Source organism: Pygoscelis adeliae, unplaced genomic scaffold, assembly GCF_000699105.1.
Source record: "Pygoscelis adeliae isolate BGI_AS28 unplaced genomic scaffold, ASM69910v1 Scaffold358, whole genome shotgun sequence".
NCBI classification, from domain to species: Eukaryota; Metazoa; Chordata; class Aves; order Sphenisciformes; family Spheniscidae; genus Pygoscelis; species Pygoscelis adeliae.
In genome coordinates, this window is record NW_008825429.1 from 490,099 (window position 1) to 504,623 (window position 14,525).

The 14,525-nt window shown below is 38.0% G+C and overlaps 1 protein-coding gene across 1 annotated transcript in view; it reads right to left on the reverse strand.

Annotated features, from left to right (window-relative positions):
* The window catches only part of CHEK2 (checkpoint kinase 2), a 19,307-nt gene extending 5,073 nt beyond the window's left edge, over positions 1-14,234 (reverse strand). Inside the window, exons 1-12 of the mRNA XM_009330739.1 lie at positions 13,984-14,234; positions 13,321-13,445; positions 12,895-13,042; positions 12,022-12,112; positions 10,944-11,052; positions 9,055-9,108; positions 8,211-8,272; positions 7,603-7,702; positions 5,854-5,940; positions 4,937-5,100; positions 4,604-4,719; positions 3,139-3,224 (exon numbers count right to left, since the gene is read on the reverse strand). Of these exons, the coding sequence (XP_009329014.1) occupies positions 3,139-3,224; positions 4,604-4,719; positions 4,937-5,100; positions 5,854-5,940; positions 7,603-7,702; positions 8,211-8,272; positions 9,055-9,108; positions 10,944-11,052; positions 12,022-12,112; positions 12,895-13,042; positions 13,321-13,445; positions 13,984-14,233 (1,392 nt within the window). The 5' untranslated portion in view covers position 14,234. The remainder of the gene's footprint in view (positions 1-3,138; positions 3,225-4,603; positions 4,720-4,936; positions 5,101-5,853; positions 5,941-7,602; positions 7,703-8,210; positions 8,273-9,054; positions 9,109-10,943; positions 11,053-12,021; positions 12,113-12,894; positions 13,043-13,320; positions 13,446-13,983) is intronic.
* Between the last annotated feature and the right edge of the window lie 291 nt (positions 14,235-14,525).

Genomic DNA, 14,525 nt, shown 5'->3' on the forward strand with positions numbered 1-14,525 from the left:
ATGCCAGGAAGAATTTTCTGATGCCCAGCAGTATAATTAGGACAAGTTAATGACCTAAAAACAGCCACCCAAATGCATTTTCTGTCTCAGAGTGATACTCCCTTGCTTTCACCCTGTTTCTTATGCTCTTTACCTAAGCATCTGAAACCAGACACTGTTCCCAGTGCGGGAACATGAATAGCATTATGCTCAGCATGAGTAAATAGAACCCGTTGTGTGGCTCAGAGGTAGGCTGGGTGACTTTCTTCAGCCTCCTCAAGCAAAAATATCCAGGAAAGCTCACAGGCCCAGTGGTCACCTCTGGAGTGCCAAAATTAATAAAAGACCACCTAAAGACTACCTCTCACAAACTTAACTAGACTGTAACAGGACACAGGGAAACCATCACCTCCTACTCAGAGGGTTCCCAAACCAGTGACATTTATTCATACTCATCATAGTAAGAACACAGTAGCTCTGGACACTTGCCAGAAACAAACTCTGCAGGATTCTGCACTGCCTGCCCACACAAACAAGATGAGGAAGTGGGACTGTTACAATGCTCAAAGGAGGAGGTCCATCCTATCAGAACCACAATCAGACTTGGTCTCTAAAAAACGCATCTTGATTCTCAGATGTTAAAGAGTTCTGAGAAGAGGTGTCTCAGACAGGATGCAGAAGCTGCTGGCTGTACTGAAAGAAGGTATTCAGCAGAATACTCCATGGGTCTTTTGCAGTCCTCTCTGCAGGGACTAAAAATTTGAAAGCACAGACTAGCTACAGATGCAGACTGGGCTTTGTTTTCTGAGAAAAAATTCCAGAGATCCAGGATTTTCCATTAAATTCAGAGCAGGTCATGGAGGCATACAAAGGGTGTTGAAGCAGCACCAGAGTGTAGAGAGGAGCAGCTTAATACCAGTATCCTTCAACAAAAATAGAGACAGAGAGGCCTGTCAACCTCTGCTGTTGAGCTGGCACCACACCTTCCAGAAGAAGCCAACTGGCTGGTGGGAAAGAATTAGTGACAGAAAAGCTGACATTAAATAGAGCAACAGACTTGCAACTTGCTGAATGGCATGGCACAGAAGCAGAAAGAACTGTACCTATCACTTGTGCTCAACAACTAATCTACAGTGTTGACCCAGGCAGATATTTGCAAGCTCTACCTATTCCCAGTCTTCCTGAGGAGAGACCATGAGGAGCTCATTGTTGGTATTTACCATTAGGACCACTGAATTCTGATTCTCTTAACATCAAAATCAGTTTCATCCTCCTCCCACAGAGAAAACACAGCTGTTTTGATGGAAAGGCCAGAGATGACAGGACTGCAGGAGTTCTGACACACCACTTAGCTAAAGGTGATAGGCTGGAACAGGACCTAGTTCAGCTTGACAGAACTCTTCAGTACTCTACAATGTCTATAAAACATGATCCAGAGTCAAACATCCATGGGATAACTACAGAATAGTTAATGTATGAACTGTGAAATGCCTTCTTCCAGCTGGACAGGTGGATAAATTATAGAATCTGAGTCCTTCTCCCTTACCTGAATACAGGTTACTGGAGATGCATCAACTGTGAGATATTGCAGATTTAGTCTGAAAGAATTACGTTACTTGGCAAGGACCCAAGCTGCTTTGAGCCACCTTTATTATATGACAATGTAATAAAGATCATGAGACCAAGAGAACAAAAAGCTCTTCTACACAAGTTCTTACGGCTGTTGCCAAGGGTCCCAATAGTTAGCAATAAGACACATTCTAGCATGGGTCAGGCTGCATCAGGAGGTAATCAAATTGGTCAAAGCTGAGAAATGCCCTCAGCCTGTGCAGAGAGCATACGAAGTCATGTGAGCTGCAGTGCTGTTCGATAGTTAAGCCACAAAGACGATGCGTTTTTCAGATAATAAAGAGAAAAGGCAACAGACATAAAACTAAGCATAGTGTGGCCACTTTGAAGAAGAGAGGAAGAAGTTATGATTCCTTTTTCTCTCTGGCAGAAGAGTGTGTGACGTGGCAAGGTAAAACCTACATATGGAGACCTCATGACAAGGTGGAGGGCAAAGGAGAAGTCAAATTAAAAGGGAAATCAAGCAAAGATGTCTTTAGGGTGGGAAAAGGCACTGAACAGCATCAGGCAAGGCTACAAGACTACAAATAGCAGCAACAACAGTGGAAAAGGACCATGGAACTGAAGGACCGAGAAAGCATACCATGCTGTAAAAGCAGCAATAGGAAGGGGTAAGAGCTAGTGAAGGCTTTGCCAGGGACAGGGACCAAGAAAATAAACACACTGAAAAACAACAGGGGGTCTAGTTGCCATTGCAAGAGGAAAAGACAAGGAGAACAGGAAAAGAAGAAAATCTGTGTGCTGCAGAGTCAGCATTTGCTTGTTGGGAGAGCAAAGAAGCAACTGTTCTGTGTGCTGCAAGAAAGAGAAGGCTCCATCCCACAAAGGCTTTGACACACAACAGGGTGCTGCAAGATCATCTTGCTTCCAACAGAGAGACATGGAAGCAGTCTGTTCAAGATGCTCACTCTGTTTGGTTTAGAGTTGTCCAACAGGAAAGTGGTGGCTACAGTACCTGGGCTAACATCATCCTACAGGTTGGGATCTGATGGCTCCTCTTCCTACACGTCATTGAAAATGCCAGTAAAACAAACAAATAATTCCTAAACATATGGCCTTTTCTTTCTCTTCTCTTTCTGTTAATAGGCATCACGATCTCTCCAGTCTTACAGCAGCCAGCAGAAACTGTATATCCAGCTGGCAGGCAGGCGGCAGTGCATGCCCATGAGAAGCACCAAATTACAGTTGCTCTTCTGCTGGCTACTGTCAGAGACAACCTATAGACAGGCAGACTTAAGCTCTGACTTAAGATAACAGTTGTTATTCCCATGAAGCTAAAGAATTGAAGCTCTCATTGCCCATCATTGTATCCCTTTTATAGTATTCTCCACAGAAGCAGGATCAGGCACGCGTTACATCTCTGGTGACCAGAGTAGTCAGTGTTCCCCTGCTTCCTTGCAGAAGCAAATTACGCTGTATCAACAAAACCTCGTAACGTTCAGGCTATTGAACTGCCTTTGAATTTACATCAAGAAGTTATCCCCAGGACAACCCAGCTTTGCTGTACTTCAGTTAAGATTCAATTCCTACCTGAAGCCAGGGATGCTCTAAGGCTTCCTCTGTTGTAAGACGTTTGCTTGGATCCACTACTAACAGCTTCTTCACAAGATCCAGAGCTAAGATAATAAAGAGTTGGTTGGCATATGATCAATAAATTCATTACCCGAAGATAAGTTCTGCAATATGCATACACTAAAGCTATGTGCGACAACGTGTCTTACAACACTTCAGAACAACGCCCAAAAATACTGGCGAGGCAGATCACTCTTTTTTTTCCTATGCATAGGGAGGGCTGCAGACTGTAACCATTTTTCCTTCACATGCCCATGATACAACACTTTTCAGTATACCAAAATTACCAGTAGATATACTGAGCATGTCCACAATTTATGTTCTGAGCATGCACAGGAAGTTCAGCACTTTTCTAAAAGCTTCAGTATTAGTGTGGACAAGCAAAGACAGCTTAATTTAGTTTCCTGGTTTACAGTGTCTTGGAAAGCAGATGATCCAGCTGGGAAGATGGGAAAGAAGAGACAAGACATACACATGTATGCTCAACATAATCACATAAACTTCATTTTCTTAGGAAACTGCTTCATAGCCACTGTGAAAAATATGGCATTTATGTCATATTTTATGACTCCAAATCTCCCATAAAGGAATTTTGGCAAGATTTACTTTTCATTGTATCTGATTATCCTGTTATACATACCATTAGGACTATGTATGACCTTAACATAATTTCCATTCCCATATATGTCTGACTTACTATTGAATAAGCTTCAAATAATTCAGGAAGGAGTTATATTTGGTAAGTTTATTAGAAAAAGAATGATCACATCATTTATTGGAAACTCCTCTGCACTGACAAAGGAATATCCAAGGCAAATACTACAATTATTTTGCGCGTATAAAATGTCCTGAAGAAGAAAAGCATGCAGACAGTAGCTATCATTTTAGTTTGCTATGCAAAAACTCAATTAGTTTTGCAGACTGCTTAGCTTAGAGTCGGCCAAACTTGATAGTTGATTCCACAAATGTGGCTGGTATTTTAAGCTCAAAGACTAGCACTATGAAATTACTCTTAACATTTCTCTCTTGGAATTCCTAACTCGTATCCCTTAAATTCCTGGCATTTTTGGTTCAACACTTGAAGAATCTTTGAGCAAGGCAAAGTTTGTAGACCAGCTTGATAAAGTCAGAAGAAAAAGTGAAAAGAAGAAAAATGGATGTGTGTGCCCACAAACTCTATACTTCTGTAGTTAATAAAGCTAAATATTACTAAGAAACCTCTTCAATGAAAATGTATCTACTCTTTCTAATGCTTCATCTTCGAACTTAAAAAAAAAAAACCAACACACATTTTTAAGAGACTACTTTAAAAACTAAACATATGAACATGCAGTGTGTCATACAGCTGAAAGGAAGTTAAAGGAAAACAAAAACAACAAGAAAAGAGCTAGATATTCTGCTACCCACTGTAATGGAGTCATACCCATGCCTGATACATGCTTCCATTCTTTTGAAATGAACGTGTATTCTCCACGAGTGATTTGATCTTTCAGAGATAGCTGAGTATTTTGCTCATTAAATGGTGGATATCCACACAAGCTATATAAAAGAAAACAGGTTAAATAACACAGATTTTGTCATAGCAAATGAAACACTAAAATCACACATTTTAAAGCATCTGCTATCATAGCGTCTTTTACACGTATATAGTTTTAAACACACTTTCACTTCCTAATAAAGATAATGAAGTTGCCAAGTCTCAAGCCATGTATGTCAATGACTGCCCAATGAAGGTAGCATCTACACGATATCTTACCATACAAAAAGAATAACTCCTAAACTCCAGCAGTCCACAGCTCGGCTGTATCCAGCAGTCCCAAGAGAATTTAGAACCTCAGGAGCAAGATACGTGGGAGTACCACATAATGTTTTCATAAGAGAAGTTTCTCCAAGAATCTTGGATTGTCCAAAATCTGTAATCTTGTATTTAAAAATGGTAACACCACATTACATATTAGATTGACTGTACTAGAATATATCATATTGTCAACATACATCAGGAGGTAACATTAAGTTTCTTCCTTCCAAGTCAGTTCCAGTACATGACTATGAACAAAATTTACCCCAAACATTATTAAATATTCAGTAAACAACAACTGAGAACAGGAGAGGAGTAGGGAGAAATATGACAGAGGATCATACTTTACACTAGCAAAAAGTATTCTCAGATTTGGATGTAAATGGACAACCACAGAGTAAAGGAATTGTAGCTTATTAGAAGAGATTACTTGAAAAATAAGCAGTTTAGCATGCAAATCTATTCAACGTTTTATCCGGGGCAGGAGGGGGGCGCCCAACTCTAACCCCCCCAAAACAACAAAAAAACCTGTCACCATACAGCCTGGATATTTGTGGAAATGCTGTCTGTAAGTCAAGAAGTTAGATTTTATTGGGGGGGCAGGGGGGAAGGTGTCGACATTTGAAGTTGTGTACTCAATTAAGTGCTATACAAGCACAACATTTCTCAGTTGTTCTTAGTAAGTGTATGCGTTGAAATATCCACAAAAGTAAAATAAAAATTATGAAAAAACACCTCAATGTTTTAAGTTACTTCATAGTTTGCACAACTAATTCCATAATTTTTTTTTGCTATGTTTAACTAAATATTGAGAAGAATGGGAAGGAATACTCCCAAATTTCTAAACGAACAAGAAGAAATATAAGTTTCCTTACCTTTATAAGACATGTCTCTTCAGAAGATGAAAGTAGCACATTCTCTGGCTTTAGATCTCGGTGTATAATTCCATTGTCATGAAGATACTAGATATATACAGATACACAATCAAAGAAAACCAGACTATTAACTTCTTTTAAACATAAGCTTTCCAATTTTTCATATAGCAATGGCAGGATAACTGAAATGGTTGTGTAAGAGGCATGCAAGCGTTTAAAGCTACACAGCTTATGACTCTCTCTTCTTAAAAAACAAAACCAAACCACCATTATGCTTCAAATGTCAAATCTCAATGCAAGCACAGTACGTAGACCTGGCAAGGTGCTCCATTCTTCCCATTCACTGGAAAGCTATACTTCTTTCTTCATCTCAGCAAAAGCAACAGAACTAAGGAAGACCAAAGTTCTATGTTGCCTTTGTAGGAATTCTGGTTTTCCATCTCTCTCTGCTTTCTTTTAGTCATTATTATTGTATGATCATACCCTCTTAAATACAAGTCCACGTTTCAGTTTGCAAAGACAGTTAAGTTCACCATGCCACAACAGTCCTCACACTGGTAAGTACTAGTAGACAGATTTGAAAAACACCTCCGTCGTCAAAGAGCTGGAGGCTGAAAAAGGGTTCAAAAACCTGGTGATATAACTAGGAAAACTGAGTAAGGAGGAGATACAAGATCAACGTCAGGTTAAATATACAAAGGATTTTGAAAAAGTTACTTCCTTGAGGCAAGTGTAGAATTGTTCCCTTATCTGTAGTTCTGAAGTCTACGTGCAAGTCTACTATCCAGTTTTCTACTGGCTCCAAATCTGAGAAGAGACTTCTAGCTTCATTAGGAGAACGTTTGACAGCAAGCAAGAATCAAAGTTCAGTCATAAATGACTGATATATTAAGATACAATGAAGTCTGTGTTAAAACTAGGAACAACGTTGATTCTAACTAGTAGTACAAAATATGTACTAGAGATGTCTTCACATTTACACTGAAGGGAAGCTTTTCTTTATTATATCTGAAGACATAGTATCGTTATGAAGTAGAAAGTAATGACACCACTTTTATTATATGAGCAGCTGTCCCAAAAATGAGAATTGGGGAAAAATACAATAGTTTACTCACTAATGAGGAAAATAATTCTAGGTTTATTATTTATTAATACCTACCACAGAACAACTATTAAGTTTCTATTTTTGGCAGTTGCAAGATATTAAAATTGAGTCAAAAGAAAAAAGGAAAATAATTGATCTGAAAGCATATTCAGGTCTAGACAATTAAGTTTGATGTAGAAAACAATCTTGCAGAACTTACTAATGCTTACCACCTCATGAATTTAGAAGAAATTTATGTAAGAACTCAATATTCAGTATCTGAGATCTATTACAGTGGTCTTAACCTGTTGTCTGCTGAACTGAAATGCTTATTCAGGAGTGCAGAGTAAAGCATCTGATCACTAATTTTTTCAAAGGCTACTACACTGATGACTCTTTGCCCACACACTACTAAAAGTCTCTCAGGATAATCCCGCCAGCAATGAGCACAGCCTGTATTATTACTTTAATCCCTGCTTTTAATAAGTAAGAGTGTTTGAATGTTCTTTGGCTGCACTGAGGTAAAGAATCTTATTAAACCAACTTAAGAGCGCTGTGCTGATTGCTTGCACAGGTTTCAGAAGTGACAAATGACAGAAAAATTCATCTGACTGACGTTCATATGCATAACCATATTTTTCGTGGTAGAATTCATTATTATGTACCTTTACGGCCAGTAGCATCTGATAAAAATACAACTTGCAGGTAGCTTCTTCCATCTTGATTGGCCTTGACACTCTGTCATACAATTCTCCTCCTTCCATCCTAAAACAAATGCAGGTAACAAGTCAATATATTACTTCCAAAAGATTCATCTCATTAGACAAGACTGAGACCAAAACATTTGGCTATTTTGGCTATAGAGAAGAAATGTATTTCTGAAAATGAGCGAGCAATGTCCCAAACACAGCACACACACTGCTGAATTAGGCCTAATCTCCTGAGCCTTCACTGGGAGTTGTTACAAGTTTTTTTTGATCAGCCTCCTCTTACAAGCTCAAAATCAAAAAAATAGCAGCAATCCTCAACAGCAGCATAACGGGGAACTATCCAGGCACTAAGTGCCTTCAAAGCGTTGAGGGATTACTCTCCTGGCTATCCTAGTTCCTAATTTTACAGAGGTTTCAGAGAACAGTGGGGGCCAGCAAAAGAAAAAAAAAAAAAAAAAACCAACACAACAAACAAACAAAACCCAAGTTCAGAACTATACACACTCTTTGTGGCTATGAAAAACATCTCATTTTATGCATTTAGTTTCAAATAAGTTACTTACAGTTCCAAAACAATGTAGTAATCCTCTGCTTCAAAGAAGTTTTTGATCTTGATTAAGCAAGGCTAATAAAAAAGGCAACACAAATGGACACACACAAAAAAAGCAGAATCATTTGTAAAAACTAACATTATCAACAGTTTATCATCCTAAAGTTCCTATTTCAGTATGATTTCAACCATGCCAGTTAAACACAACTGACTAGCGCCCCAGGCTTTGGCAAACGCTTAATATTCAAGTGTGTTGTCTTCTCCCCCGTACCTCCACACTCAAAAACATTCAACTCTTGCGGTGACTACAGCTCAACAAGTATCCTTATTTTTTCCAGTTGTGAGTTATCATATCCTCAATATTTTCTTTATATGCAACAGTACATTGGGAAGCAAGGGAAAGTTCATTAAGCTATGCAAACTTTCTGCTTAATGAAAGTAAAAGAAATGCCTTTTGCGGGGCGGGGGGACATGCAGGGGGAAGAGGGGATAAGAATTCAAAAAATTGCCAGTGGAATCTAATCTTTATATTTGGTTATCTGGCAGTATTTAGAAAAACACGCATCAAGGAAAGATTTCTACAACAGCGGTTCGGGTTGAAACTTCTCCTGCGAAGTTTCTTCTCAAATTTACATCTCAGTTATTCAAGGTTTTAAAACCTCAAATCTGTAAAGACATAGTATACTTAAAAGAAGAAAAAAGAAGTGTTCGACAGACTTATTTACAAGAAAAATTATATGCATCCTTTAACATATTTTCTAAACAGATAAAATTGATCTTTAGTTACTACACTAAGGTCAGGGAACTACAGAAGTAGTAGGCAGCAAAAAGGAATAAAAATGTACAGTAACACTCACATGATCTATTTTCTTCAAAATTTCAATTTCTGTATTGATATTAAAAGTCGGGTTCTATTAAAAGAATCAAATACATATTGGGTAAGACAGTGCTGTTCTGGAATAAGACACATCAGAAACAAGAGACAGTACCAGAAAAGCCATCGTTTCACGTCTCTTGCTACTTTAAGTGACCATAACATATAATCTTTTTCCATAAACTGATCAGGCACCTTCAGTGAATTAAATGAACAGTCTGCTCTCACTAGGTGTAGCAAGATATTGCTCCAGACATGTCATTTCACTGCAGGTTAGAAATCTCCACCTAATTTCCAAACTAAAACAAAAAAAAAAAAAAAAAAAATCTTGGCGAATATATATCGGTATTGTCCTTTAAACAGCTTTCCTCCTTCCAAGATTATTTCCATATGGGCTAACCGTAAAATTAAATGCTATTCTCTCCTAACCTTTATTTTGCAAGATAACAAACAGATTCTTTTAATCTGTGGCTTAGGCTCAACTCATGAAATCAACCCAGCAGGTTTTTTTATTGCTCTTCTTCCAATCCAAATCAATCATCTTTGAACACACACAATCAAATCCATATACAACATTCCAGATGCAGTCCTATCTCTGTTTTGTACAATGGCATTTCTTAATAATTATAATTCATAACAGCATTTCTTAATCTTTATTAGAAATGTTCCAAAATTGCATTTTGCAATTTTCAATCCCATTGATGTCACATATTCCTCTGCAAATAATTATATCTACCCCCTCCTCTGAACTAGGAAAAGTGTAGATTATAGCAGAAATCATCACTGATCTTGAAGTACAGGATCTTGCACTATTAAACTTTATCTGATTTCTATTACTCCAGCATGCAAAAGTATCAGTTCTTCATACATGACACTGCAATCTTCCTTTCCCGACAACAGAGACTTTGGGTCAGTGCCAAAGAGTTGAATTAGTATATTCCCACTTTTTGTGCCATGATCTCTAAATGTAGTAATACGGAAGACTAATCTCAAGACAAATACTGAAAACTTCCACTAGTAACTAATTCCGCTCCCACTGAAGCCTCTTGGCATCCTTTCCTCAGCCAGCTACCTTTCCACCTTAGAATTTTTTTCTTTACAAAACAAGTAATAGTTTCCTATACAGTACCCGATGAAATACTTTGTCAGTTTGAACAGATTCTGTATGTTGTATCTATGCTCTGAAGTCCATTTTCTCATCAAAGAAATTAAGGTTAATCCAACTTGATCTATCGTTAGTAAATCCACAGCAGCACAACTTACATAACTCCTCCTTCCATGCACTTTTGCCTCTAACTGCATTTTTCTTCCAAGTTTATCCTATACCCTTATATAAAATTAAAGTTAGAGTCATAGATAGGAAGTTGCTGGGATCTCTTTCTCAAGTTGGAGTAAAGCCACTTGGCTTGTTCTTCTCCTTCAAATTCAGGCTTCTGCTACAAGACTAGCCACATGAAAAGCCCTTCCCAAAAGGCTTCATATGATTTTTTTAAAAAGTATTGTGATGGAGAATACAACAAAATTAGCAGAGTTTAAGTTTTTGGTCAGACTCTGTTGGTTAAGATGTGCCCATCTGATGCGTTTTAGGAGATAAACCCCACAAGACTCCCCACCACCCTTTGTATATACCACATTAACAAACAGTCCTAAATTATGAACATAATGAAATTGGTCAAAGAATAAAAGCAAGCATTGTCTACAGAATTCTGTAGATCCTGTAAGATCAAAAGGCATTTTGAAATTACATACAGAAGACATTAAGTGAGAAAATCCTCTTTAGTTGAAGAGAGCTGGGGAGTCAGAGAGGTTACCAAATATTGCAGGACTACTGCAAGATGGCCAAAAGACAGACAGACAAACAAAAATACTTACTGCCTCTCTAATACCACTTGCCATAAACTTCCGTTTATTGATTATCTTTACCGCAACTTTGTTACAAGTGCTCTTCTCAAATGCTAGTTTCACTTCTCCACAGGCACCACTAACATAAAAGCACAGCTATGTTAATGCTTACAAATAGTTTTCAAAAATCTGCATAGCAAGTATAGACAAATGAAATGAAAGCACTGGATTACACGCTATTTGAGGCTGCTGCGTTCTAACTTTCTGAATATGGCACGTTGTCAAAACTTTCTCAGAAAGCATTCAATAGTTAGGAAGTCTATCTAAATAGCAAGTGATGTCAAGGGCCACCCATTCAAAAATGCAGGAGTAAATATGTAAAGCAACTAATCTGTTTGCACAAGGGGTACCAGTGAATATCAAGGACAAGCTCTGTCAGCATTTCCATCACACAAACGCATTTAAGAGAAGAGAACCTAGTGAAGAGTTCTCTCAACACTGGACTGCACAAATCTGAAGAATAGGTATGACAACACTTCTATTTTTACTAAGTAGCAATTATACTACAGAAAGAAATCTTTGTATTTTGCACTGGGATTTGTTTCCACTTAACCATTCTCCTCCAAATTCTTCACTGACCATCTTTTTCCAAACGATACAAAAATAGCCTCCATTTCAGATAGCCTCTCTCCTTTTTCCTGAAAACAGTTCTTTTCCCTTTCTGTCTGTAGGCCTCAACAGTGATGTTGTAGAAAGCTATATTCCGACATAAAGCTCCTCCTTCTGCTTCCAGTAACTGAGTAAATTAATATACAAAATTTAAAAACTTGTTATTCTCTTCTAGAGGAAAAAAACCCTGTGTTTCACAATTAATGGTAGGTTACGAAACCCAAGCCAAGGATAGCAATAAAGCCAAAATTCCTGTTTAAGCTGTTGTAAAGAACAGGTTTACTCGGGTGTTATCATTCTTTCTTTTCTTTCTTTTTTTCTTTTTTTTTTTTTTTTTTTAAAAACAGCAGCTCAAGTAACACTGGTAATAATTCCAGCACAAGGTACTGAAAACGGTAACAAAATTAACGCTTAATACTGTGGAAAGAAGGATGCTTACCTTCCCAAAGTCTTTGACATGATATATTTCTCTCTGAATTCTCGAGGAAACACCAACTGATCATCCACCATAAGATCAGAAAATACAAACACTAGGAAGATGAGTGGAGATCATTTTCCTGTTATTAATTTTAAAATTTTGTTATAACAAACAACTATGTTTCCTGAGCTTTTATAGTCAACAACATAACTGAGAAAGTGCTGCCTGCTAGAAGAAAAACATAAATATATTAAAAAGTTAATTGATGCTATAAATGACATCAGCTATGGGTCAGCAAGGTGATCTTATTACTGAAAAATGACATCTTTGGTATTAACTTCACAACAGCGCTTAATCAATTAACACTACGTATAAGGACAAAATAGGCAAGAATTTCAATGTCACAGTAGGGAACAAAGAGAAGTGACAATCAGGAAGACAGCATCTTAGTGGAAAAGCAAAGACAAAGAAACAACCCCCCAGCCCTGCTAATTTTACGCGGGTTTTTTAATTATTTATGCAGCATCTGGCAAGTACCTGGGTTTTCTTCAACTTTCCTTGAATAGAGTTTCCCCTGTTCCCACCACCACATGCACAGCTACTGTGTTTCAGTAGCACAAAGTGTTTCAAAAATAGGAAAACAACTATAAAACTTTATACTCTAGTAAGGTGGTTCCTGATGCAGCTTCATTTAAATTTTCTTTTTTCAGTTTTTTTTCTACGGTTGAGGTGGATACGGATAGTTTTTATGCGAGTACTACAACATCAATTCATAGCTGTATTTTAACAGCACTCATGAAGAAGCTCAGCTTGCAAGAGACATACTCAAATCAATGCAGAAACAACCTCTTGGTCAACACACGAAGAACCTATTTATGGTATAGTACATTTTACCCTTATTAGCCTGTATAGACAGTGCAATTTCAGAGTTGTGAGTCAGTGGAAGTCTCTTTCCTTTTCCAATGAGCTCTCTATTAACAAAAGTTCCATTTGCGCTGTGGTCTTCAATGTAGGCAACATAGGAATTTTTTGGACCCATTTCCTTAAAGAGAAAAAAAAATGGGAAAGATAACAGTAGGGAAAAAATGACTTTACTGTAAAGGCATGGCAGACTAGAAATTTACTATTGTTGGCTCAGGAAATCAGATTACTGAGGTTATTTGATAAAGCGGGTTAATGGAGCGTTGCCAAGAGTCTTGTTAAAGGAGTCAACACTGAAGGTACTTAAACTTTGATTTCTTTAGGATCCGCCCCCGCCAAAGTCAATCTTTTTCAGTTATGCCAAAACAGAAAAAGACAGTTAACCTTTTTAGCACCTACCCTGAAAATTCGGAAATGCTTCTTGCTATAGTTTTGGTAGAAGCCAGTCTCAGACAATCCTAGCTTAGAAAAACTATAATCACAGCTTTTGTCTCTTCCAAACCAATATTCATCATTCACGCAGTCTGTAGAGGAGGGGGAAGTAAAGCAGAGAGAGAACACAAAAATTGCAGGAAGTTATTAACTATGGCACTACAGAATGATGCCAGGTGGTAGCAAGCAGGATAACAAAGACAAGATTCTTCCTACACAATCGAGTTTATGTGTCTTAATTCAGACAAAGCACCATGCACTGTCAACACCTTGTACAATATTTTAATAATTTTACCCTTTTAGTAATAGTAGAGTTTTCAGTTCACTTTCAGCAATACAGAGACTCATACGATACATAAACAAAATAAATTATGAAATGGAAAAATGAAGCAAGTAACAAAGAACATGAATACCCCAGAATTCCTCTAAGTCGGTGGAAGCTGTGTATCTGGGTATTCAGCGTAAATGCTGGGACGTAGTACGGGATAGATTATTGCACAAGTTGCAAGCTTGTACTTAAATTTGCTTGTACTCAATTTGAAAATGAAGACACTGCTTTCTACCAAGCTGCTCAAATCTGTTCTGAGGTACTACAAATGAGCCATGAGGCTTATTACAATATGCACATACCACAATTGCTGAAACCTTTTCCAAGTGCAAAGAGTCGACCCCAAGGCTGAGGAACAAGCTCTTCAGATTCCTGGTCCTCGGAGATCGATGGAAGCTCCTGAGTGGGAACAGTGTCCAAAGAACTGAGGGTCCCAGAACTTGAGGAAGACTGACTAGTACTCTGTGACCCACTGGAAGAGGAACTGGTACCACCCTGTGACTGCTGGGCACCTTGAGACTGCTGCGCTTGACTTCCAGTCTCTCGAGACATGTTGGCTTCAAAGAGAATGTTAAAAAAAAACAGTTACTGCAGCAAAGTAAAACTGACAAACACTCACACACCATACTATTAATAGCCAAGTCTATTCTCAGTCTTCAAATAAGTCAAACTTTCAACCAAAGTGTGCATGTGTGGATTATATGTAAATCCCCAGGAATTTTGCAAACCATGATGTTTTTCCTTTTAATAAAAGGATGTGGTGCTCCCCCTACTGGTTCTGAAACGACAGTTACATCTTATTCCCGGATTTTTACTTGAGCTCTTCAGGGCTCACACTTTATTT